At 44.6% G+C, this 26,703-nt stretch overlaps 1 protein-coding gene, 1 non-coding gene and 1 pseudogene across 4 annotated transcripts in view; 2 read left to right on the top strand and 1 right to left on the bottom strand.

Annotated features, from left to right (window-relative positions):
* The window catches only part of SPDYC (speedy/RINGO cell cycle regulator family member C), a 36,267-nt gene that overhangs the window by 4,626 nt on the left and 4,938 nt on the right, over nucleotides 1-26,703 (top strand). Inside the window, exon 2 of one of the 3 annotated variants that reach the window (XM_037999088.2) lies at nucleotides 2,458-2,625. The exons of the other annotated variants lie outside the window; for them this stretch is intronic. Coding sequence (XP_037855016.2) covers nucleotides 2,590-2,625 — 36 coding nt within the window. The 5' untranslated portion in view covers nucleotides 2,458-2,589. The remainder of the gene's footprint in view (nucleotides 1-2,457; nucleotides 2,626-26,703) is intronic. 3 annotated transcript variants of the gene reach the window in all.
* Nucleotides 4,818-12,384, bottom strand: LOC140711529 (HIG1 domain family member 1A, mitochondrial pseudogene; annotated as a pseudogene).
* LOC119624698 (U2 spliceosomal RNA) lies at nucleotides 7,016-7,213 on the top strand. The gene has a single exon (XR_005240842.2). It is a non-coding gene; the product is annotated as a U2 spliceosomal RNA (small nuclear RNA).

The raw sequence follows: 26,703 nt of genomic DNA, 5'->3' as shown, positions 1-26,703 counted from the left end.
CTGTCTCAAAAAAAAAAGACTACTATAAAGCTACAGTGATTAAGATAGTGTGGTTTTTGGTGTAAAGATAGACATGCAGATTAGTGAAACAGAATGCATTACAGAAATAGAATAACATTTATATTTGTAGCAGGACGAGCTGCAGACAAAACCCCTCAGACACTGAGCTAGTGAAGGGAGTGGCTTTAATCAGCTGGGACATGGGCAGGCTAGCGTCTTAAAATCCGAGCTCGTCAGGTGCTCAACTTCTGTCCTTTTTAAGGACTCACAACTCTACGGGGGTCCGCGTGAGAGGGTGGTGATCGATTGAGCAAGCCAGGGGGTACGTGACTGGCTGCGAGCATACCGGTGGTCAGAGTGAAACAAAACAAATGGGAGGTTTCACAATGTCCTTCCATACAATGTCTGGAATCTATAGATAACAACAGTTGCTAGGTCAGGGGTCGAATTTTAACTACCAGGCTTAGGTCAGGCAGGCCCAGGCCTGGTTTCAGGTCTGGTTCCTAGGCGCCAGGCTACCTGCCTGTAGTTTCGCTTCTCTTTCCTTTTCTGAGTATAAAACAATATGAGAGGGTCTCTCTCTTCCCTCATACTGATTTTCTTTTTTTTTTGAGACGGAGTCTCACCCTGCTGCCCAGACTGCAGTGCAATGGCGCCATCTCCGCTCGCTGCAAGCTCCGCCTCCCCGGTTCTCGCCTCCTGAGTAGCTGGGACTACAGGCACCCCCCACTATGCCTGGCTAATTTTTGTATTTTTAGTAGAGACAGGGTTTCACCATATTAGCCACGATGGTCTCGATCTCCTGACCTTGTGATCCGCCTGCCTCGGCCTCCCAAAGTGCTGGGATTACAGACGTGAGCCACCGCGCCCCACAGTATATTGATTTTCAATATAGGTACTAGGGCAATTCAGTGGTGAAAAATGATTTTTCTTTTTCTTTTTTCTTTTTTTTTTTTTGAGACAGAGTCTTGCTGTGTCACCCAGGCTGGAGTGCAGTGGTGTGATTTTTGGCTCACTGAAAGCAATTCTCCTGCCTCAGCCTACCAAGTAGCTGGGATTACAGGTGTGCGTCACCATACCCGGCTAATTTTTGTATTTTTAGTAGAAACGGGGTTTCACCATATTTGTCAGGCTGGTCTCGAACTCCTGACCTCAGGTGATTCACCTGCCTCGGTCTCCCAAAGTGCTGGGATTACAGGTGTGACCCACCGTGCCTGGCCAAAAGATGATTTTTCAACAGAAGTGCTGAAATAATTGGATATCCATATGAAAACAAAAAACCTCATTCCCTACCTTGCATCGTATACAACACTTAACTTGAAATGCACCGTAGGTCTAAATGTAAAACCTAAAACTATAATATCTCTAGAAGAAAACAGAAAAAATCTTAGTGATGTTGGGTTAGGCAAAAATGTCTTAAATAGGATACAAATAGCATAAACTATCAAAGAAACAAATTGATAAATTGGATTTAATCCTAACTAAACACTTTAGCTGTTCAAATGACAGTTAAAGGGAGAAAAATTGGGAGAAAATATTTGCAAAGCATGTATCTGACAAAGGACTCATATTGCGAATACGTGTTCTTCTAACTTTATAATAAATAAATGAAAAGCTAATACAAAATGGGCCAACATTTTGAGCAGACATTTAATCAAAGAAGATATTCAGATGAGAATAAGCCCATAAAAATGTGCTCAACACCATCAATTATTAGATAAATTCATTGAAAGCAATGCAATACTATTACTACTAGAATAGTTAAATTAAAAAGATGTCATACAAAGTGGTGATAATGATGTGGAACACCTAGAACTCTCTTAGATTGCTGGTGGGAATACAAAATAGTATAGCCATGTTGAAAAAAGGTTTGGTAATTTCTTACAAAGTTAAATATACATTTACCATGTGACCCAGCAATTCCATTCTTAAATTACCCAAGATAAATGCAAATATATGTTCATACAACTAGTGACAGAGAGCATCTCTAGTAGTTGCCAGGGACAGGGGGTGGGGGAGGGGACAGATTGCTCTATGGCACAAGCAAACTTTTTGGATAGTGGAAACATTCTATATATCATGATAGTAGTGGCAATTACCTGACTTATACACCTTTGGTAAAGCACACCAAGTTGTGTAAGTGGCTAATCTTATTGTGCGTTAAAACTGGCAAATCTTATTGTGTTAATATACATGATTATACCTCAGTTAAGTTGACATAAAAGTTGTTGAAAGCAAACTTACATTTTGACCTAGATTTTCCCCTTTCAGGAATCTATCTTGTTGAAGAGCTTGTACATGACCCCAAAAATTGTAAGTCCAAGGATGATTGCCACAGCATTGTTTGAAATAGTAAAACAAGACAATAGAACCATATACCCATTAGGGAGAGGATGGTTAGGTCTGTCTTTTAAATTTTTATTTATTTGTTTGTTTGTTTATTGTATTTTTTTGTAGAGACAGTCTCACTCTGTTGCCCAGGCTGGTCTTGAACTGCTGACCTCAAGTGATCCTTCTGCCTCAACCTCCCAAAATGCTGGGATTCACATGTGAGCCACCATACCTGGCTGAATTGTATAGTTTAAAATAATGAATTGTGATATGTTAATTACATCAATAAAAAAGGTAAGGAAATAACAAAGACAAAATGGAATTCAGAAAATAGAGGACAGGTGCGGTGGCTCACGCCTGTAATCCCAGCACTTTAAGAGCTTGAGGCGGGCAAATCATGAGGTCAGGAGTTTGAGACCAGCCTGGCCAACATGGTGAAACCCCGTCTCTACTAAAAATACAAAAAATTAGCTGGGCATGGTGGTGGGCACCTGTAATCCCAGCTACTCAGGAGGTTGAGGCAGGAGAATTGCTTGACTTCTGGGACTTCAGGTGCCCACCACCACGCCTGGCTAATTTTTTGTATTTTTAGTAGAGACAGGGTTTCACCATGTTGGCCAGGATTGTCTTGATCTCCTGACCTCATGATCCACCCACCTCGGCCTCCCAAAGTGCTGGGATTACAGATGTAAGCCGCCACGCCTGGCCTTTTTTTTTTTTTTTTGAGACAGTGTCTTGCTCAATCACCCAGGCTGGTGGAGTGCAGTGGCATGATCAGGGCTCACTGCAGCCTCAAACTCCTGGGCTCAAGTGATCTTCCCACCTCAACCCTACAGAGTAGCTGGGACTACAGGCATGTGCCACCGTGCCTGGCTTATTTTTGTATTTTTTGTAGATATGGGGTTTTGCCATGTTACCCTGGCTGGTCTCAAACTCCTTGGCTCACGCAATCTACCTGCCTTGGCCTTCCAAAGTGTTGAGATTACAGTCATGAGCTGCTGCGTTCGGCTTAAAGTTTTTCAACATTTTTGACAACAACATCTGGATTCTCACATTCTCCCTCCATGAAAGAGAAAATGAGGAACTAGTCTCCCTCTTCCATGGTAGAACACTCCAGGTACTTCCAGCCTGGAAGGCCAGACCCTCCAACATTCCCTGAATGACCCCTGCCAAGAAGTGTGCATTGAATGTGGGACTGACCACACATGAGGTCAGTTTGTCTGTCTGTTGGTCTGTCTAGACTGCCTTTGGACTTCCCTTGGCCTCTGATCTCATTCCTTCAATTAGCAAACATTTACTGAGGGCCTACTATGTTCAGGCCCCAGGCCAGGTTTTGAGGACACTGTGGAGAACAAAATACCTTCCCTGACCTCATGGAGCTTTCAGTCTCATGGTGGAGAGATCCACAAGCTAATTGCAGGGTATTGGACTATCTGCTGAATGAATGCATTAGTGGAAGAATGAATGAGTAAAAGCTACATTGTCCAAATTTCTGTCCTGTCAGAATTGATGTTGACATTCTTTTGTTTGTTTGTTTAGATACTCACTTACTTTAACAACAGTACATATACCATGTTATCACCATGAAATGTAAATTCAGGTTAGACAAGAGAATTTCACAAATGTAATAACATTCTATAGTTTATAAAAGTTTGGGTATACTGTCTGGCCAAACCAGCTTTCTCATAAGTCATTAATCAGTTCCATTATAGGTAATTTGTTTGGTTTAATGTCTGTAATTCTGAGGGAAAAAATAAGCAACGCACACATTTAAAAAGGGTTCATTGGGCTGGGCACAGTGGCTCATGCTTGTAATCCCAGCAATTCGGGAGGCTGAGGCCAGCAGATCACGAGGTCAAGATTGAGACCATCCTGGCCAACATGGTGAAACCCCGTCTTTACTAAAAATATAAAACTTAGCCAGGCATGGTGGTGTGCACCTGTAGTCCCAGGTACTCAGGAGCCTGAAACAGGAGAATCGCTCAAACCCGGGAGGTGGAGGTTGCAGTGAGCCGAGATCATGCCACTACACTCCAGCCTGGCGACAGAGCGTGACTCCGTCTCAAAAAAAAAAAGTGTTCATTTACCTTTGCATGAGTGCTTAAATACGTATTTCTATCTCAAGATGACATTTAAAAATTATTCAGATATAACAGCAGCAAAAATATAATTCTGCAATTACAAAATAACTAAACTAGAATCCATAAGTTATTCTCATGTTTACAATTGTGATTCTTTAATAAATACCACTACTATGCAGCTCTATTGTAAGCTTTCTAGATTTGGTTTAAACACACACATAGATACATCAGTTGTGGGAAGCTTTACAAGTTATATTCCATGCACTTTTTGGACGGAGTTCTAAAAGAGCCAGCCAGTCCACAAGACGGGCAGAAAAAAGTCAACTGGGGCAAATAGGACTCTTATATAACATCCAAAACATGTGAGATCCTGCAGCAAACTGGGAGTACTTCAGGGTTGGCCCGTTATCTTCTTTTTTTTTTTTTTTTTTTTTTTTTTTTTTGAGACGGAGTCTCTCTCTGTCGCCCAGGCTGGAGTGCTGTGGCGCAATCTTGGCTCACTGCAAGCTCCGCCTCCCGGGTTCACGCCATTCTCCTGCCTCAGCCTCCCGAGTAGCTGGGACTACAGGCGCCCGCCACTGCACCCGGCTAATTTTTTCTATTTTTAGTAGAGACGGGGTTTCACCATGGTCTCGATCTCCTGACCTTGTGATCCGCCCGCCTCGGCCTCCCAAAGTGCTGGGATTACAGGCGTGAGCCACCGCGCCCAGCCCGTTATCTTCTTTAGAACTAAGTTCATCTTCACAGTTTAAGAAGGTGGACATTTCAACACAATCTAGTGCATTTAGGTGACATGTTTCTTTTATGCTAACTTGATTTCCTTGAATGACCTAGTTAGTAAACTAGTCACTAGTAATTTGGTCACCAGGCAAATCAAGCCTGCAAGAAAGGAAGCCAATATTCAAAATGCTGTGTTACCATCTAAACCCACTCAAATAGTTTATTTTCCACAATAACACATAACTTCAATAATGAGACGTCTAACTAAAGCAAGCTCGTCCAACAAGACCAAGACAGCATCTCTTCTTCTAAGGCTTAGGTTTTGTCTGGAATTCCCGATACACGGAACAGCCCTTACCAACAGTCGTTGCTCCTGCAGCAAAGCCAGATGAAGGGACATTTGAGTATTTCCCCTGCTCTTCAATGTGTATAATCCATATGTAACAAGTGCTGCAAAACCTGCTATTCCAACGGGTACGAATAGTGCCTCTTTAGCTTTTCGAATAAGTTTGGATCCCTGATCTTCATCATATGAAGAAAGGGAAACATCTGTGTCTGTTAACATAGTGACCGCTTGAGGAATCTCCCTAGAGCAGAAAACCTGTCACACCTGATGTCAACATTCTTTTAGTTAACACTTAACGTGTTTTAAGTGCCAAGTATGTGACAGATTTAGACCAAGCGTTTTTACAGGGCATGCAACGTAACACCCAGTCCTTCCCTGCCCAAGTTTAGTACCATCTGAAAAACAGACACATAGGATAGAGATGAAAATGTTACTTCTGTAACCAATAGAGTTGTTGAGAAAATGCCATTTGATGTCCCCGTACCCATCCCAGAGTTGCACAGACTTACCCACTCTGCTCCCAAAGGTTTCTCCTCCTTTTGATGTAGGGTAGGCAAGCCCCCAAATTGGGGCTTAGGCTGGGAGGGTTTTTGGCTTTGTCCAGGAAAGAATTCCACTGTGAGCCAGTGCTGTTAGCCACTTTTATTGAAGTGGCAGTGCACAGCAGCAGCAGATGTACTGCTCCTTGCAGACCAGGGCTACCCTGAGTAGCAGCTCAGAGGCAGTTCTGCAGTCCTATTTATAGCCACTTTTAATTATATGCAAATTAGAGAGCAGATTATGCAGAAATTTCTAGAAATAGGGTGGTAAATTCTTGAGTCATTTGGTCATTAACACAGAAAAGGGTAGTAACTTCCAGGTGTTGCCATGGTAATGGTAGACTGACATGGCACACTGGTGGGTGTGTCTTATGGAAAGCTGCCTCCACCCCCATCCCTGTTTCAGCAAGTCCTCAATTTGATCTGGTGACCCAGCCCCACCTCCAGAATCGAGACCTGCCTCCTATCTCACTTTGGGTCCCATACCTAGTTGCTTCTAACAACTTCACCAAGAAAAGTCTCTTCTCTACTTCTTGGGAGGAGTGAGTGACAGAAAGTGGGACGAGGCCACTTTTCTGCAGTGTTAGTTACTCCAGAAAAGGCCCACCATGCAGAAAGAGATATAATGAGAAATAATCCTTAGTTTGTGTCAATCAAACCCAAACAGTCAGTTATCCAACCAATCAGTCAATTCCTCAATCCAAGCAGCATGAAACTGCACTCCTAGTTAGGTTTGTGGATTACAAATGCTCATAAATTCCTTATCCTTTCCCTCATGGAAAAGTGGGGTTTACTTCTCCACCTCCTTAATTCTAGACTTGGCCGATGACTTGCTTTGAACCAGTAGAATATGGTGGAAATGATGCTGTGCCCAATTCTGGACTTACCCTTTAAGACAGAACTGGCAGCTTCTGTTTTCTTCTCTTGGAATTCAGCCACCATGCTGTGAGGAAGCCCAGGCCGTCCTGTGGGGAGGTCCATGTAGAGGAGAATCAAAGCTCCATTCTCAGCCTTTTGGGTAAGATCAAGTGTAGTAGTATCTGTTTTTATCAGTTTAATATCTGATATGTCCTCTACTCGAGGACACAATCTATATTAAATAGATTTTTGGAACTAAGAGATAGAATAGGAGCTTGCCCCACCCACTCCACACATCGACCTAGCATTGCAGTACCTCCAGGAACAGTGTACCCCTAAGGAGAGATAAAGTTTAAAAATGAAAAAAGTAGGGAATAAAAAGCTCTAGCCCTACCATCCAATTGGCTGGGGGAATTTAAATAAACAAATAAATAGCTCTAGCCAGCATCACCTTGCCAGCCATTGGAGTGCACCATCTTTGAAGGGTCCTCCAGCTCCAAGGATGAAGCTGGAGGCACAAGAAGAGCTGTCTCAACCAGGCCTTGCCCAAATTGCGTAATGGTGAAATAAATGATTGTTATTGTCACAAGCCTCCAGGTTTGAGAGTGGCTTGTTTCACAGCCCTAATCTAATTTGACTCCCTGTTCTCGGCCCCAGAGCCAGGGCCTGCTACAGAATAAGAACTCAGGGAGTGTTGAAGAAGTGAGTCAACAAATGACTGGGCTGAGTGCTGTGGCTCACGCCTGTAATCCTAGCACTTTGGGAGGCCAAGGCAGGTGGATCACCTGAGTGAGGTCAGGAGTTCAAGACCAGCCTGGCCAACATGATGAAACCCCATCTCTACTAGAAATACAAAAATTAGCCAGGTATGGTGATACGCGCCTATAATCCCAGCTACTCAGGAGGCTGAGGCAGAAGAATCGCTTGAACCCAGGAAGTCGAGGTTGCAGTGAGCCAAGATAGCGCCACTGCACTCCAGCCCCTGGCCGACAGAGTTAGATTCTGTCTCAAAAAAAAAAAGATTGGATTGGCTAAGTGGATGATGGATGACTGAATGATTGGATAAGTGAATTGTGTTAGGCCTGAAAGGTCTAGAGTGATGAGCTCTGGCAGAACCAGGGACTCAGAGTCCAGCAGCTTCAAGGAGGATGAGAAGCCATCTCTGCTGGAATTGTTATAAATAATTTCCTGGGAAGGGCCCCTGGCAGATCTACTTGGAGTGGCATGTCACAGGCAGTGCATACTCAGCTGCTCAAGTGAGACACTAACTGCAGTCCCAGAATCTGGAAAGCTCCACAGTGCATTAGGCCCAGTCTCACTATCCCTGCTGGACCCACACCAGCAGAAGGAGTGCCCGGGGGCTGTTACCTGTCTCCCTCGACTCTACTTGGTTCCAAATGTAAGTCTCACATGATTGAAACTGTGGAAGGAGGCTGGGCACGGTGGCTCTCACCTATAATCCCAGCACTTTGGGAGGCCAAGGGGTCGGATCATCTGAAGTCGGGAGTTCAAGACCAGCCTGACCAACATGAAGAAACCCCGTCTTTACTAAAAATAAAAAATTAGCCACCCATGGTGGCACATGCGTGTAATCCCAGCTACTTGGGAGGCTAAGGCAGGAGAATCACTTGAACCCAGGAGGCAGAGGTTGCGGTGAGCCGAGATCGCACCACAGCACTCCAGCCTGGGAGACAAGAGTGAAACTGAGTCTAAAACAAACAAACAAACAAAACCAGAAGGAATATCTGCAACTCGTGTTTATTTATTTATTTATTTATTTTTATTTATTTATTTATTTATACCATTCCAGCCTCTGTGGTCCAGGCAGCCAGCTGGGAGGAGGCTGGGACAGATGCTCAGTGACCAGCGTGGGCTTGCTAATCTGACAAGGGCCTTTCTAAGGGGATATTTGGATTTCTGCATGATCTGCTTCCAGCCTGCCTCCCTAACCCTGCCAAATCCTCATCATGCACTTTGTTTGTTTATTTATTTATTTATTTATTTATTTATTTTTGAGATGGAGTCTCACTCTTGTTGACCAGGCTAGAGTGCAATGGCATGATCTCAACTCACTGCAACTTCCACCTCCCGAGTATAAGCAATTCTCCTGCCTCAGCCTCCTGAGTAGCTGGGATTACAGGCAACTGCCACCATGCTCAGTTAATTTTTGTATTTTTAGTAGAGATGGGATTTCATATGTTGACCAGGCTGGTCTCGAACTCCTGACCTCAGGTGATCCACCCGCCTCAGCCTCCCAAAGTGCTGGGACTACAGGCGTGAGCCACTGTGCCCGGCCCTCATCATGCACTTTGGTGTTTTTGGTTTTTTTGAGATGGAAGTCTCGCTCTGCCGCCCAGGCCGGCCCTCCAGTGAGGGCCTGTGGTGAATTCTTCCTACTATTGAAGCAGTGTCTCGGGGCTGTCATTTCCAACAGTTTCTGTGCAAAGCCAGGGAACAGCCACCTCGGGCCCCTTGGCAGGCTGCCACCCTAGGCAGTTGTCTCGAGTCTGGGTGTCCTCAGAGGGCAGACCAGGGACAGGAGGTTGATGTCTGTCATCCCTCTGCAGGAGCACGGGCAGCTGGGCAGTGAGGCCACATTAGGACTCAACTCAGGCTGTCCTGAGCATCTGAGAAAGGGAAGTAGGATAGAGGGGCAGGCGGGGACAGATCCGCGGGCAGCATGGATCACCCAAGACTAGTATAAGGAAAGGGGCTGGGGCGCTAAGGTGCAAGTTGGGCAATCAGCTGGCACCTGGGCAATCAGCACACAGTTACCTGTTATGTGCCAGGTGCAGGGCTGGGTGCTGGGATTCCAGGGTGAGCAAAAAGACACCTGCCCTCATGAGACTTTTGCCTAGTGCAGGAGATTCAGGGCACACACCTTTCCTCCTACTGCTCACACTTGGTCCTCCTGCCTCCTCATTTTTCCTTCCAGCTAGAATGGGTGGGGTTTCCTCTTCACATTCATTCACTCAATTATTCACCCAAGTATTTATCCAGTGTCCACCTTGAACCAGGTCTTGTTCTAAGTGTTGTAAATGTATTAGCAAATGAAATAGAAAAACCTCCCTTCCCTTATGAAGCTTACAGAATATTAAAGACAAAAAATAAACCAGGAAGCACACAGAGAAGTGACGACTTTGAGAAATCAAGAAGGGAGGGGAGGCAAGCAGGTGAGGAGGACCCAGAAGCTTTGAAAGGAAGAGAGAGGTTGGGCGTGGTGGCTCACGCCTATAATTTTAGCACTTTGGGAGGCTGAGGCAGGAGGATCACTTGATCCCAGGAGTTTGAGACCAGCCTGGCCAACATAGCAAGACCCCGTCTGTATAAAAAAATAAAAAGAAAAAAGAAAAGAGGAGAAAGATGGCTGTTCCATTCTAGTAGGAGAGGAGGCAGAGAAAGTGTTTACAGGTGCAGATTCAGGTAAGATAGAGGAGAAGAAAAAGGAAAAGGGGCTGAGCGCAGTGGCTCACACCTGTAATCCCAGCATTTTGGGAGGCCAATGGGGGTAGACTGCTTGAGCCCAGGAGTTCAAGACCAGCCGGGGCAACATGGTGAAACCCTGTATCTACAAAAAATCAGCTGGGCTTGGTGGCACGCACCTGTGGTCCAAGTTATTCAGGAGGCTGAGGTGGGAGGATGGCTTGAGCCCAGGAGGCAGAGGTTGCAGTGAGCAGAGATCGAGCCACTGCACTAAACAGCCTCGGTGACAGTGAAACCCTGTCTCAAAGCAAAAAAAGCAAAGGGGAAAGAAGGCGTGTTGGAGCTTTGCAGAGAGAGGAGAGGGTGTGATTAGTTACCTCAGAAAGTGGAACTGTGATTCTGAATGACATTTTCGTAAGAAAAAAAAGTGGAAATGTGAAGTTTCTAGACATCTGCAGTGTGATTGCCAGGAAACATGAATGGCCAAGGAGTTTTGTAGCTGAATTGAAAGTGAAACAATCGGCCGGGCGCGGTGGCTCAAGCCTGTAATCCCAGCACTTTAGGAGGCCGGGACGGGCGAATCACGAGGTCAGGAGATCGAGACCATCCTGGCTAACACGGTGAAACCCCGTCTCTACTAAAAAATACAAAAAACTAGCCAGGCGAGGTGGCGGGCGCCTGTAGTCCCAGCTACTCGGGAGGCTGAGGCAGGAGAATGGTGTAAACCCGGGAGGCGGAGCTTGCAGTGAGCTGAGATCTGGCCACTGCACTCCAGCCTGGACGACAGAGCGAGACTCCGTCTCAAAAAAAAAAAAAAAAAAAAAAAAAAGAAAGTGAAACAATCCTCTGGCTATCTGATTTCCTCTTCTTCCAGTACAGGCACTAAGTAGGTGGATGGATGTTTCAACCAGGCCTTGAGTCTCCCAGGCGAGGTGGTTTTAGGAATGTCCATGCATTCTAGATGCCACTTCCTTCCTTCCTTCCTTTCTCTCTCTTTCTTTTCTTTTCTTTTCTTTGACAGAGTCTCGCTCTGTCACCCAGGCTGGAGTGCAGTGGTGTGATCTTGGCTCACTGCAACCTCCGCCTCCTGGATTCTAGTGATTCTCCTGCCTCAGCCTCCTGAGTAGCTAGGATTTCAGGTGTGGGCCACCACACCTGGCTAATTTTTGTATTTTTAGTAGAGATGGGGTTTCACCATGTTGGTCAGGCTGGTCTTGAACTCCTGACCTTGTGATCTGCCTGCCTTGGCCTCCCAAAGTATTGGGATTAAAGATGTGAGCCACTGCACCTGGCCTGATACTCCTCTTTTCAAGACATGGAGGCTCGCTCCCCTCCCCCGAATGTAAACTGGACTTAGTGACTCACTTCTAAAGAATAGAATGAATGAAGGTGGTGGTGAGAGACCTAGGAGAGCTGGCACAAACGCACTTTGGCTTCCTGTCTGCACTGTCTCTTGGATCTCTTGCTCTGGGGGAAGCCAGCTGTCATGAGACACTCAGCAGCCCTGTGGACAGGTTCACATGGTGAGGAACTAAGGCCTCCCAGCCCACAGCCGTGTAAGAGAGCTGCCTGGGAAGGCAATCCTGCAGCCCCACACAAACCCTCAGAAGACAGTAGCCCTGGCCAGCATCTTGACTGCAAACTTCACGAGAGACTGTGAGGCAGAACTTCCAAGTTAATGCTCCCACATTCCTCATCTACAGAAACTGTGAGATAATAAATTGGGTTTTTTTTTTTTTTTCATTTAAACCACAAAGTGTAGGGTAATTTTTATTTATTTAGTGCAAAGCTGACACATTCCAGATAAGGCTCCCAAACTCTAGATGCTGTCTCAACAACTGGACCAAAAGACTTTCTGCATAGCCACTGCCTCTCCTGCTGCTCCTTGCCTCTAGTCCCTTACTACATGATGTGATATGTACTTGTGGGGTCTAGTTCACTGCACATGGCAAGATGTACTCTCTGCAATCCTTGAGATTGTTCAATTTTCTCCCGTAATCTGTTAAGGAGGAAAATCAGATTTATCAATTTTCTCATCTCTAACCTTGCATTTTTAGAATAAATCCAACTTGGGCACAGTGCGTTCTCTTCCTATATATTACCAGATTCATTTTGCTAATAATTTGCTTAGGATTTTTCCATCTGTGTTTATGAATCTGGGTCGGATGCAGTGGCTCATGCCTGTAATCCCAGCAGTTTGGGGGGCCAAGGTGGGTGGATCACCTGAGATCTGGAGTTTAAGACCAGCCTGACCAACATGGTGAAACCCCATCTCTACTAAAAATACAAACATTAACTGGATATGGTGGCTCACGCCTGTAAGCCCAGCTACTCAGGAAGCTGAGGCAGGAGAATCGCTTGAACATGGGAGGCAGAAGTTGTGAGCTGAGATTGTGCCATTGCACTCCAGCCTGGGCAACAAGAGTGAAACTCTTGTCTTGAAAAAAAATAAAAAATAAAAGAAAGAAATTGTGGAAGGAATATCTGGAACTCACGTGGTTTTTTTTGTTTGTTTTTTGTTTTTTGTTTTCAACCGTTCCAGCCTCTATGGTCCAGGCAGCCAGCTGGGAGGAGGCTGGGACAGATGCTCAGTGACCAGTGTGGGCTTGCTAATCTGACAAGGGCCTTTCTAAGGGGACATTTGGATTTCTGCATGATCTGCTTCCAGCCTGCCTCCCTAACCCTGCCAAACCCTCATCATGCTCTTTGTTGTTTGGTTTTGTTTTTTGTTTTTTGTGATGGACTCTCACTCTTGTCGGCCAGGCTACAGTGAGTTGAGATTGCACTACTGCACTCCAACCTGCGCAACAGAGTGAGACTCCATCTCAAAAAAAAAAAAAGGCCGGGCGCGGTGGCTCACGCCTATAATCCCAGCATTTTCGTAGGCCAAGGTGGGTAGATCACGAGATCAATAGATCAAGACCATCCTGGCCAACAGGGTGAAACCCCGTCTCTACTAAAAATACAAAAATTAGCTGGGCGTGGTGGCACGCATCTGTGGTCTCAGCTACTCAGGAGGCTGAGGCAGGAGATTCGCTTGAACTCGGGAGGCGGAAGTTGCAGTGAGCCGAGATTGAGCCACTGCACTCCAGCCTGGCGACAGAGCAAGACTCAGTCTCAAAAAAAAAAAGAGAGAGAAATACAAAAAATAAAAAAAAATGTTAAATGTATGAACAGAATCTAGTTTGAGACACTAAGAAGGATAAGACATCAGTTTTAAAATAGTCCCTATGAAAGAAACATGAATTATGCTAAAATTGAAGCAAGAACAAACATGAAATTTATAGTGAAGCATTGGTGGAAGGATGAAGAGATCACTGATGCTTTATGAAAAGTTTATGGAGACAATGCTCCAAAGAAATCAGCAGTTTACAAATAGGCAACTTGTTTTAAGAAGGGATAAGATGATGTTGAAGATGAAGTGTGCAGCAACAGATCACCCGCAACAATTTGTGAGGAAAAAAATCTTATTGGTACCCTGATTGAAGAGGACTAAATGATTAACAGTAGAAATGATAGCCAACACTAAGCCACCTTAATTAGTCCAGCTTATACAATTCTGACTGAAAAATTCAAGTGAAGCAAACTTTCCACTCAATGGATGCCAAAACCGTTGCATCCAAATCAGTTGGAGACAAGAGCACAGCTTTCCATGGAAATTTTAAAACAAGCAGGATCAAGATCCTGAAACATTTCTTGGAAGAATTGTAACAGATGAAACATGGCTTTCGCAGTAGGATACCGAAGGCAAGGCACAATTAAAGCAATGGCTTCCAAGAGGTGGAAGTGGTTCAGTCAACTCAAAAGCAGACCAGTCAAGAGAAAGGCGATGGCATCAGTTTATGGGGATGCTCAAAACATTCTGCTTGTAGACTTTCTGGGCAGCCAAAGAATGGCAACGTCTGCTTATTTTGAGAGTGTTTGGTGTAGCAAAAGCTTTCTCAGAAAAACACCCAGGAAAGCTTCACCAGAGAGTCCTCCACCGTGACAATGCTCCTGATCATTCCTCTCACTAAAGAAGGTCAATTTTGTGAGAGTTTCAACAGGAAATCATTAGGCATCTGCCTCATAGTCCAGATTTGGCTCCTTCTGACTTATTTTTGTTTGTTTGTTTGTTTCTTTCTTTCTTTTTTGAGACAGTGTCTCGCTCTGTCACCCAGGCTGGAGTGCAATGGCGTGATCTTGACTCACTGCAACCTCTGCCTCCCGGGTTCAAGCAATTCTCCTGCCTCGGCTTCCTGAGTATCTGGGAATACAGGCGCGCGCCACCACGCCTGGCTAATTTTTGTATTTTTGGTAGAGATGAGGTTTCACCATGTTGGTCAGGCTGGTCTTGAACTCCCAACCTCGTGATCCACCTGCCTTGGCCTCCCAAAGTGCTGGGACTGCAGGCACGCGCCACCATGCTCGGCTAATTTTTGTATTTTTTGTAGAGATGAGGTTTCGCCATGTTGCCCAGGCTGGTCTCAAACTCCTGGGTTCAAGCGATCTGCCTGCCTCGCCCTCCCAAAATCCTGGGATTAGAGGCGTGAGCCCCTGCACCCAGCCTCTGGTTGCTTCTTCTTCCATGAATTTGTCACTTTTGAAGAGTACCAGCCAATTATTTTGTGGAACATCCCTCAATTATTTTGTGTTTATGTGATGCTTGTAATGTGTCGTCTGAAGTTATTCATTTTTGGCAAGAATCCTAGAGCAGTGAATTGTGCCCTTCTCAGAGCCTCCTAGTACGTGCACATGATGTTGACGTGCCTTATAATACTGGTGATACTAACTTTGATCATGTGGTGTCTCCCAGGCTTCTCCACTGTCGATTTACTCTTTCCCCCTTTATTTTAGTCTGTTTCTGCTGCTATAACAAACTACCCAAGATTGGGTCATTTATAAACAATAAAAACTTATTTGTTATAGTTCTGGAGGCTGGAAGTCCACGATCAAGGTGCCGGCTGGCATGTTTGGTTTCTGGTGAGGGCTGCTCTCTGCCTCTAAGATGGCACCTTGTTGCTGCATCCTCCAAAGGGGACAAACACTGTGTTCTCACATAGCAGAGGACCAGAAGGGCAAAAAAGCGGCAGAACAATGCACGAAGCCTCTTTTATAAGAGGTTTATCCCATTAGCCGTGCCTGGTGGTACGTGCCTGTGGTCCCAACTACTTGGGAGGCTGAGATGGGAGGATCTCTTGAGCCCGGGAGGCGGAGGCTGCAGTGCGCTGAGATTGCTGCGCCACTTCACTCCAGCCTGGATGATAGAGCAAGACCCTTTCTCCAAAAAAAAAAAAAAAAAAAAGGGCCCCACATCTTCATACTATCACATTGGCAATTAGTTTCAACATGAGGTTTGGAGGGGACAGAAACATAAACATTCAAACCATAGCACCCTTTGTGATTAGTAAACGTTGTGAGGTGCACTTTGAGTGTACACAAATATCTTCTTTTGCATCATACTTTCACTCACTAATTTTAGCATCCACCAATGAATGATTGGCACCTGCAACAATGATGACTGCGGTGTTTGTCTAATGGTGATTTTCTATTTCCATCACTTCTCCTACATTTATTTATTAGAGTTCTGCTGCACAGAGGAGTTGTCTCTTCTCTCTCAGTTATTTACATATATCAGTATAAACTCATGGATAGTTATTTTATTCTATGAGTAATAATTTATTGATATCATTACTTATTTTGTTGCTCAAATTATCCCAGATTTGGCCCTTGGGAGCTCCTTCGAGTTGACTCTTGTGTCCTTTTGAAGTGTCCCCATGACTTTGTGAGTACTTCCTTACTTTCTGTCACTACGTGATGTTCCAGACTCATCTTGTATTATCTCTGCCCCAGCCCTGAAATGAACTATTTCTCCAAAGAGTCTAGATTCCTTTTATTACAGAATGGAATTTTTTTTTTTTTTTTTTTTGGACTTAGTACGCTCCATTGCCCAGGCTGGAGTGCAGTAGTGCAATCTTGGCTCACTGCAACCTCCGCCTCCCAGGTTCAAGCAATTTTCATGCCTCAGCCTCCCCAGTAGCTAGGATTACAGGCGAGCACCACCGTGCCCGGCTAATTTTTTTTGTCTGTTTGTTTTGAGACGGAGTTTCGCTCTTCTTGCCCAGGCTGCAGTGCAATGGTGTGATCTCAGCTCACCACAACCTCCATCTCCCGGATTCAAGTGATTCTCCTGCCTCAGCCTCTTGAGTAGCTGGGCTTACGGTCATGGGCCATCACGCCCGGCTAATTTTTGTATTTTTAGTAGAGACGGGGTTTTGCCATGTTGGCCAGGGTAGTCTCAAACTCCTGACCTCAGGTGATCCACCTGCCTCAGCCTCCTAAAATGCTAGGATTACGGGTGTAAGCCACTGTGCTCAGTCAGTAGTTAACTTCTTGAACATAATCGTTTCCTGAGATCACCAAAACTTCTGCAAATTCATTATTCAGTTTAGTTGCTTTCCACTCAGCCAGTCTCTACTGTCTGTACATTTCAATGGCATGTTCATCCTCCTCATTAAATTCATCTACATGATCCTCCAGCTCTTCCAAATTCACATCTTCATATGTTTTCACTCCACACAACAGTAAGAGTATGAATGAGAAGTTTCCCAAGTTTACAAAACAAGAGTTTTATCTGCCTGACGTCACCTGGTTCGGCCTTCAGGTAAACCCCTGGGCTGGGTGTTATCAACAGTTCCCATATCATCCAAGGAGACACAGAGGACAATATTCTGCACACAGGATCAATCTTCCAGGGTATTTGCTGTTTGTCTCTGGCCAGGGCTACCGTCTTCTTGTGTGGGGCTTGTGTGGGGCTGGAGAATCCCCTTCCCAGGAGGCTCACATACACGGTTGTTGGCTGTTGGCTGTTGGAGTAACAGAAGGTAAAAAGAGAGAGAGGAAGGTAGAGAAATATTTGGAGAAATATGAAATAAAAATGAGAAAGCATACAAAAAGATACTCAATGTCATATGCCATTAGAGAGTTGCAAATTAAAGCAACAGTCAGGTATCACTGCACATCTATCAAAGCAGTTAATTTGCAAAATACTGACAACACCAAGAGCTGATGAGGATGTGGAGCAACAGCAACCTTCACTCATTGCTGGTGAAAATGCAAAACTGTACAATCACTTTGCAAGATGGTTTGGCAGTTTGATACGAAGTGAAATAGATTATAACCATGTGATCCAGCCATTGCTAGGTCGTAGATATTTACCCAATTGAGTTGAAAATTTGTAGGTATTTGTTTAATTGAGTTGAAAACTTACATCTACCTCTAAACCCCTGCACAAATATGTATAATAGCTTTTTCACACTCTCCCCAAACAGGAAGCAACCAAAATGTCCTTCAATAGAAGAATGGATAATAAAACTGTGGTATATCCATACAATAGAATATTATTCAGTGATGAAAATCATAAGTTATTTTGATGATTCATTTTATGTGTTTATTTGGCTGGGCCACAGTGCCCACATTTGTGGTCAAACATTATTCTGGATGCTTTGGTGATGGCGTTTTTGAATAAGAGTGACATTTAAATTGGTCAACTTTGAGTAAAGCAGATTGCCTTCCATAATGTTGGAGGACCCTGTTCAGTCAGTTGAGGTTCTGAATAGAACAAAAGACTGACCTTGGCCGGGCGCGGTGGCTCACGCCTGTAATCCCAGCACTTTGGGAGGCCAAGGCGAGTGGATCACGAGGTCAGGAGATCGAGACCATCCTGGCCAACATGGTGAAACCCTGTCTCTACTAAAAAAATACAAAAATTAGCTGGGCGTGGTGGCACTTGCCTGTAATCCCAGACACTCCGGATGTTGAGGCAGGAAAATCGCTTGAACCTGGGAGTCGGAGGTTGCAGTGAGCCAAGATCACACCACTGCACTCCAGCCTGGCAACAGAGCGAGACTCTGTCTCAAAAAAAAAAAAAAAAAAAAACAACAAAAACTGACCTCCTCCAAGCAAGAGACAATTCTGCTAGCAGAGGCCTTTGATTTGAATTGTAACATCATCAGGGTCTTCAGTCTGACAGCCTTTACATTTCCCTATTTTATTTATTTGTTTATTTATTTATTTTTATTTTTATTTTTTCTTTCTTGAGATGGAGTCTCACTCTGTCGCCCAGGCTGGAGTGCAGTGGCATGATCTCCATTCACTGCAGCCTCCGCCTCCTGGGTTCAAGAGATTCTCCTGCCTCAGCCTCCCAAGAAGCGGGTATTACAGTCACCTGCCACCACATCCAGTTGATTTTTGTTTTTTTGGTAGAGATGAGATTTCGTCACGTTGGCCAGGCTCAAATGCCTGACCTCAAGTGCCCACCTCAGCCTCCGAAAATGCTGGAATTACCGGCATGAGCCACCACACCTGGCCTCCAATTTTAAACATACTACAAAACTACAATAATTAAGACTATGTGCTACTGGCATGATAGACAAATAGATGAATAGAATAGAATTGACAGTCCAGAAATAAAACTATACATTTCTGGTTAACTGATTTTCTGTAAGGGTGCCAAGACTTTTTAATGGGAAAAGAATAGTAGAACAACTGGATATCCACAGGCAAAATAATGAAGTTAGCCACCTACCTCACACTATGCAAAAAACACAACCGAACCAATCTCAAAATAGATCATAGGCCTGAAATGTAAGAACTAAAACTATGCAACTCTTAGAATAATCTATTTATTTGTTTACTTATTTCCTCTTGTCACTTTTGAACATATTTATAACGGCTGCTGTGAAGGCATTGTGTGCTAAGTCCAATATCTGGGACTGTTCAAAAGCAATGTCTATGGCTGCTTTTTCTTTTCCTGTGGATGGACCAGACTTTCCTTGTTGCTTGCATGTCATAATTTCTGTTGAAAAAATGTACTTTTAGGCCGAGTGCAGTGGCACATGCCTGTAATTCCAGCACTTTGGGAGGCCAAGGCAGGCAGATCACCTGAGGTCAGGAGTTCGAGACCAGCCTGGCCAACATGGTGAAACCCTGTCTCTAGTAAAAATACAAAAAAATTAGCCGGGCGTGGTGGCACATGCCCGTAATCCCAGCTACTCGGGAGGCTGAGGCAGAAGAATCGCTTGAACCTGGGAGGTAGAGGTTGCAGTGAGCCAAGATGGTGCCATTGCACTCCAGCCTGGGCAACAGAATGAGACCCCCCTCTCAATCAATCAATCAATCAATCAATCAATAAAATGTACTTTTATCCAGTTTCATCCATGTTGCTGAGAATGACAGAATTTTGTTCCTTTTATGGCTGAACAATATTCCACTGTGTGTATATACCACATTTTCTTTACCCATTTATCCACTGATAGGCACTTAGATTGATCCAATATTTTGGCTATTGTGAATAGTACTGCAATAAACTTGGGAGTGCATTTAAAAATATATACTTAAATGAACCGAATGTTTTTATTACAATGTACTTTTTTGTTTGTTTGTTTTTTGAGACAGAGTCCGTCTGTCGCCCAGGCTGGAGTGCTGTGGCATGATCTTGGCTCACTGCAACCTCTGCCTCCCGGGGTCAAGGGATTCTCCTGCCTCAGCCTCCCAAGTAACTGGGATTACAGGCGTGTACCACTACGCTCAGCTAATTGTTGTATTTTTAGTAGAGACAGGGTTTCACATATTGCCCAGGCTGGTCTCAAACTCCTGACCTTAGGTGATCTGCCCTCCTTGGCCTCTCAAAGTGCTGGGATTACAGGCATGAACCACTGTGCCTGGCCAAAATGTACATTTTAGATAATACATTGTAGGATGCCAGTCCTCTGTTAGGAGTCAATGTTGTTACTATTTGATTGGCCATTTCTTTTTATGTTTAGTGACTTGGCTGAATTAACTTTGTGAAGTGTATTTTCCTTGCAGTGTTTAGCCTAGAATGTCTGTTTTCTGATTTTTTTTTTTTCTTTTAAAAAAATCTAGCTACTGGGCCTGGTGGCTCGTGCTTGTAATCCCAGCACTTTCAGGGTTGAAGCAGGAGAATAGCTTAAGCCCAAGAGTTCAAGGTAGCAGAGAGCTATAATCATGTCATTGCACTCCAGCCTGGGTGACATAGCAATACCCTGTGTCAAAAATAAAAATAAAAAAATAAATATATATATATATACACACACACACATACACACACACACATATTTTAGCTTGGCTCTCTAGGGGTCACCCCCGGTCAGCATAAATCACTTGTGGTCAAAGTGACCATAAACCACTTATTGGTCAAAGTTCGTGCTTAAGTTTCAGATTTTTCTCTTTACTAGTAGGTATGTGTGTGGCCTGCAGACTGGCTACTGCACTTCAGTGAGTTTATGTTTGTGTCTATGTTCAGTCAGGGAATATGCTTCCCCATTTGCTGTATGTGCCTTTAGGATAATTTACAGATTTGAAATGATTGGGTTCTTAAAATAAATCTTTCAGGCTGGGCACGGTGGCTCACACCTGTGATCCCAGCACTTTGGGAGGCCGAGGCGGGTGGATCACGAGGTCAGGAGTTTGAGACCAGCCTGGCCAGTATGGTGAAACGCTGTCTCTACTAAAAATACAAAAAATTAGCCGGGCATGGTGGTGCGCACCTGTAGTCCCAGCTACTCGGGAGGCTGAGGCAGGAGGATTGTTTAAACCTGGCAGGCAGAGGTTGTAGTGAGCAGAGATCACACCACTGCATTTCAGCCTGGGCAACAGAGTGAGACTCCGTCTCAAAAGTAAATAAATAAATAAATTTTTCTAGTTAAATGGTTGTTTTGTTGGGGAATGGGTCTGCTGAGCTCCTTACACCACCATTCTGGGAATTGGTATTAAAATTATTTTAAATATCTTGTTCCTATGGTTCCCTCCCTTTTGTCATGTATTTGCTATATTTGTCTTTCTCCTTTTTTCCCCCTGAAACAAGGTAACTAGTGGTTTGTCTTTTTTTTTTTTTTTTTTTTTTGAGACAGATTCTTGCTCTGTTGCCCAGGCTGGAGTGCCGTAAACATGGCTCACTGCAACATCTGCCTCTCAGGCTCAAGCGATCCAGCATGCCCAGCTAGGTTTTTTGGTGTGTGTGTGTGTGTGTGTGTGTGTTTTGTTTCATAGAGACAGGGTCTCTCTATGTTGCCTAGGCTGGTCTTGAACTTCTGGGTTCAAGCAACTCTCCCACCTTGGCATCTCAAAGTGCTGGGATTGCAGGTGTGAGCCACTGTGCCAGGCTGTGTTTGTCTTTGTTAATAATGTCTCATTTTCGCTGGGCATGGTGGCTTTCACGCCTGTAAAGCCAGTACTTTGGGAGGCTGAGGCAGATGGATCACGAAGTCAAGACATCGAGACCATCCTGACCTACATGGTGAAACCCCATCTCTACTAAAAATACAAAAAAAGTAGCTGGGTGTGGTGGCACCCACCTGTAGTCCCAGCTACTCAGGAGGCTGAGGCAGGAGGATTGCTTGAATCCTGGAGGCAGATGTTGCAGTAAGCCGAGATTACACCACTGCACTCCAGCCTGGCGACAGACTCTGTCTCAAAAAATAATAATAATAATGATGTCTCATTTTATTACACTGTGCTCAGAGAATATTTGTATATTTCTACTTTTTTTAATGTACTGATGATTTCTTTGTGACCTAAGATATAATCATTTTTTTGTAAATATTTTGTTTCTTTGGAAACATGGTTGTTTTTTTTCCAGAGCAATTTTTCTTAGTTGATGTGTGTTGAATTTTGTTTTCAGATTTTTTTTTAATATCAGCTCTGTACAGATCTATTCATCTTCTTTCTATTCGTTTTTGTGATATTGAATGGTTTACAAGATTCCTAGCTCAATAGCACACTGTAAGGTCAATATAGCAAAGTTCAGATGCTTTAGAAGCTTTTTGTTTGTTTGTTTTGGTGTGGGGGTGGGTAGGGTTTTGTGTTCTCCCATTGCTTGGTTCTCTTTTGTCTTGTAGGCCCCTCAATTTCTCCCTTCTGCATTTTCTCACTTCACTTAATGCCCACGGATGCTTCTGGCCCGTTTTAGCACCCGCCCCCGACCTTTTTTAAAACCGCTCCCGCGGAATCAATGGACTTTAACAACCTCCCTTCCTATCGCACACACTTGTGAGCCCCTTCCCTGAGGTCTGAGCTCTGACTTCCCAGGACGTCTTCTTGGTATTTTCAGATTTTAGAATGTCGCCGTCTTTCTGATGGTGGCTCTCGACCAACCCCAGCCCGGCCACTCCTGTCTCCCCTCCTTCCCCAACTTTTCTTGGCACAAAGCCTCGTGCCTAGGAGAGGCGGCAGCGCACGATGGCGTGCGGGGATTTTGTCGCTTTCTTTTTATTTACAGTTATCTTGAAGTTTGGACCTTCTCTGCTTTCGAGTTATGCTGACACTGTGGTTTTGGCAGCGTTTTATTTTTTCTTTCTTGTTGCCTGGAGCTGTGTGGGGAGCAAAAGTTGGCGGATGGGGACCCAGGCAGCCCCTTGGGCCTCAGAACCGCGAAGTACCCCGGGCTCACTTGTGACTTTTTAAGATGGAGTTCAGTTCGTCAGCTTGTCTTATTTTCTAACACGCGCATTTGAGGTCATAAATTCCTCTCTAAGAATTACTAGTTGTGTCCTCCAACTTTGACAGACAATATTTGCTTTCTTTTTCTTCTTCTTTTTTTTTTTTTTTTTTTTTTTTTTTTTTTTTTTTTTTGAGACGGAGTCTCGCTCTGTTGCCCAGGCTGGAGCAGTGGCGCGACCTCGGCTCACTGCAAGCTCCCCCTTCCGGGTTCACGCCATTCTCCTACCTCAGCCGCCTGAGTAGTTGGGACTACAGGCGCACACCACCACACCCGGCTTTTTGTATTTTTAGTTAGAAACGGGGTTTCACTATGTCGGCCAGACTGGTCGCGAACTCCTGACCTTGTGATCCACCTGCCTCGGCCTCCCAAAGCACTGGGATTACGAGCGTGAGCCACCTCGCCCGGCTGCATTTGATTAATTTTTAGGAAGATGTTCTGTGCGTGCTTTTCTGCCTTTGTTGGGTGCAGTGCTACCTTATTTGTCCACTAGGTCAAATTGGTTCATCATATTCTTCCTATCTTTTACTGCTTTGCTAACTTTTTTGCCTTGCATGTGCCATCAGATCTACAGTTACGTTTGTGATTTGTTTTTCTGTGTGGTTCTGTTGATTTTACACACACACCCACACACACACACACACACACACGGTTTGTTGCTTATTGACTTTATTTTTAGGAGTAAACAAATTACTATATATATATTTTTTTCTTTACCTGGATTCTGGTTAGGTAATTATATACATTTTTTTTTCTTCCTTTCCTCCCACCCTTCTTTCTTTCTTCTCCTTCCTTTTTCCTTTTATTTTTCTTTTCCTTCCTATTTCTTTTCCTTTATTTTCCCTCCCCTTCTTCCCCTTCTCTTCTTTCCGACAGGGTCTCCCTACGTTGCCCAGGCCAGCACTACGGGTGCACACCACCACATCCAGCTATATATTTTTAAACTCTCTTTCTTTCTAGTTACGCTTTTTGCCCAGAGTTCCTTTTTTTTTTTTTTTTTTTTTTTTTTTTTTTGAGACAGGGTTTTACTCTGTCACCCAGCAGACTGGAGTGCAGTGGTGCAATCTCGGCTCACCGCCACCGCTGCCTTCCAGACTCAAGCGATTCTCCTGCCACAGCCTCCCGAGTAGCTGGGATTACAGGCATTTGCCACTACCACCCACCTAATTTTTGTATTTTTAGTAGAAATGGGATTTCACCATGTTGGCCAGGCTGGTCTTGAACTCCTGATCTCAAGTGATCTACCTGCCTCGGCCTCCCAAAGTGCTGGGATTACAGGCGTAAGCCACTGCGCCTGGCCTAAAGTTGTTTTTTTTTTGTTTTTTTTTTTTGTTTTTTTGAGACAGAGTCTCACTCTGTCGCCCAGGCTGGAGTGCAGTGGTGTGATCTCGACTCACTGCAAGCTCCGCGTCCCAGGTTCACACCATTCTCCTGCCTCAACCTCCGGAGTAGCTGGGACTACAGGCACCCGCCGCCACACCCAGCTAATTTTTTTTGTATTTTAGTAGAGACGGGGTTTCACCGTGTTAGCCAGGATGGTCTCGATCTCCTGACCTCATGATCCGCCCGTCTCGGCCTCCGAAAGTGCTGGGATTACAGGCGTGAGCCACCGCGCCTGGCCCTAAAGTTGTTTTAATATACTAGTGTAGTTATCCCAGCTTTCTTTTAGTAATTGCAAATTATTTTTCTATCTTTATATTTTCAAATTTTTAATTAATTAATTAATTAATTAATGTTTTAGAGACAGGGTCTTGCTGTGTCACTCAGGCTGGGTAGAGTGGCAAGATAATAGCTCACTGCAACCTTGAACTCCTGGGCTCAAGTGATCCTCCCACCTCAGCCTCTTGAGTAGTTAGGACTGCAGGCATGTGCCACCACGCCAGGCTAGTTTATTTTTTGTAGAGATGGGGCCTTGATGTATTGCCCAGTTTAGTCTCCAACTCCTGAACTCAAATGATCCTCCTGTCTTGGCCTCCAAAAAGTGCTGAGATTATAGGCGTGAGCCAATGGACCTGGCCATATATATATATTTTTGAGCTGGCAGTATGTTATTATGTTTTATGTGTATCCTTTTATATCCTTTTATGTGTATCCTTTATAGCATGCAATGTTAATGTGTGATTTTATAAATTATATATACATTCACATGAATATAAATTTTATAAATAGTATATTAGTTAGCATAGAATAAATTTTGCTGTGATAATTGTAACAGGCAGAATAATAGACTCCCAAAGATGGCTACATTCCACTTCCCAGACCTGAGAATATGTTATCTCATATGGCAAAAAAGACTTTGCAGATGTGATTAAGTTAAGGATCTTTTTTGAGACCAAGGCTTGCTCTGTCACCCAGGCTGGAGTGCAATGGCATGATCTCAGCTCACTGCAACCTCCACACCCTAGGCTCAAGCAATTCTCCTGTCTCAGCCTCCCGAGTAGCTAGGATTACAGGCATGCGCCACCTTGCCCTGCTAATTTTTGTATTGCCATGTTGACCAGGTTGGTCTTGAACTCCTGACCTCAGGTGATCTGCCCGCCTCAGCCTCCCACTGTGCTAGGATTACATGGGTGAGCCACCTCTCCCAGCCAAGTTAAGGATCTTGAGATGGGGAGATCATCTGGGCAGATTGAAGAGCCCAATGAATCATGTGATTCTTAAAGGTGAAAGAGAGAGGCTGGGTGCAGTGGCTCATATTTGTAATCCCAGCACTCTGGGAGGCCAAGGCGGGTGGATCACGAGGTCAGGAGTTCGAGACTAGCCTGGCCAATATGGTGAAACCCCGTCTCTACTAAAAATACAAAAATTAGCTAGGTGTGGTGGCACTTGCCTGTAGTCCCAGCTGCTTGGGAGGCTGAGTTGAGAGAATCGCTTGAACCCGGGAGGCGGAGGTTGCAGTGAGCTAAGATGGCACCACTGCACTCCAGCCTGGCTGACAGAGCAAGATTTTGTCTCAAAAAAAAAAAAAAAAAAGTGAAAGAGAGGCAGAAGAGGGGTCAGAGTCAGAAAGATTTGAAGACACCAAGTTATTGTCTTTGAAGAGGGAGAAAGGAAGTCACACTGGGAATGCAAGCAGCCTCTGGAAGTTGGAAAAGGCAACGAAATGGGTCCTAGAACTCCCAGAGCGAGGAATCCTGCTGCCACCTGGATTTGGGCCTAGTGATACCCATTTTGGACTTCTGACCTCTAGAACAGTAAAGTAATAAATAAGTGTTGTTTTAATCCACTAACTTTATGATCATTTGATAGAGCAACAAATAGAGATCCAGTACAATAATAACCCCTCAGTCTCAGTGGTTTTCAAATACAAAAGTTTGTTTCTTGCCCATATTACGTGCCCTTCACAGTTTGGCTTTGGCTCTGTCCCATGTCTTCTGTGTCCCAGAACCCTGGCAAGAGAGGCTGCCCCTGGCAGGAGAGGCTGCCCCTACCAGGGGGACACCAGGCTCAGGGCAGATGGAAAAGCACAATGGCAGAACCACATTGGGGCTTTGAAAGCATCAGAGAGGTGCTTTGATGCTCTGCTTCATGTCTTCTATATCCCAGAGCCCTCTCTTGTCAGGGTTCTGGGATACAGAAGACATGGAGCAGAGTGAAAGCCAAACTGTGGGCTGAGCGCCATGGCTCATGTCTGTAATCCCACCACTTGCTGAGGCCGAGGCGGGCAGATTACTTGAGGTCAGGAGTTTGAGATCCACCTGGCCAACATGGTGAAACGCTGTCTCTACTAAAAATATAAAAATCAGCCAGGTGTGGTGGTGCTCACCTGTAATTCCAGCTACTCAGGAGGCTGAAGTGGGACGATCACTTGAACCCGGGAGGCGGAGGTTGCAATGAGCTGAGATCATGCCACTGCGCTCCAGCCTGGGTGTCAGAGCAAGACTCTGTCTCAAAAACAAAACAAAACAA

The sequence above is a fragment of the Chlorocebus sabaeus genome, chromosome 1, assembly GCF_047675955.1.
Source record: "Chlorocebus sabaeus isolate Y175 chromosome 1, mChlSab1.0.hap1, whole genome shotgun sequence".
NCBI lineage: Eukaryota > Metazoa > Chordata > Mammalia > Primates > Cercopithecidae > Chlorocebus > Chlorocebus sabaeus.
Note: the sequence above shows the minus strand (reverse complement) of the source record. Positions and strands in the feature narration are given on the sequence as shown.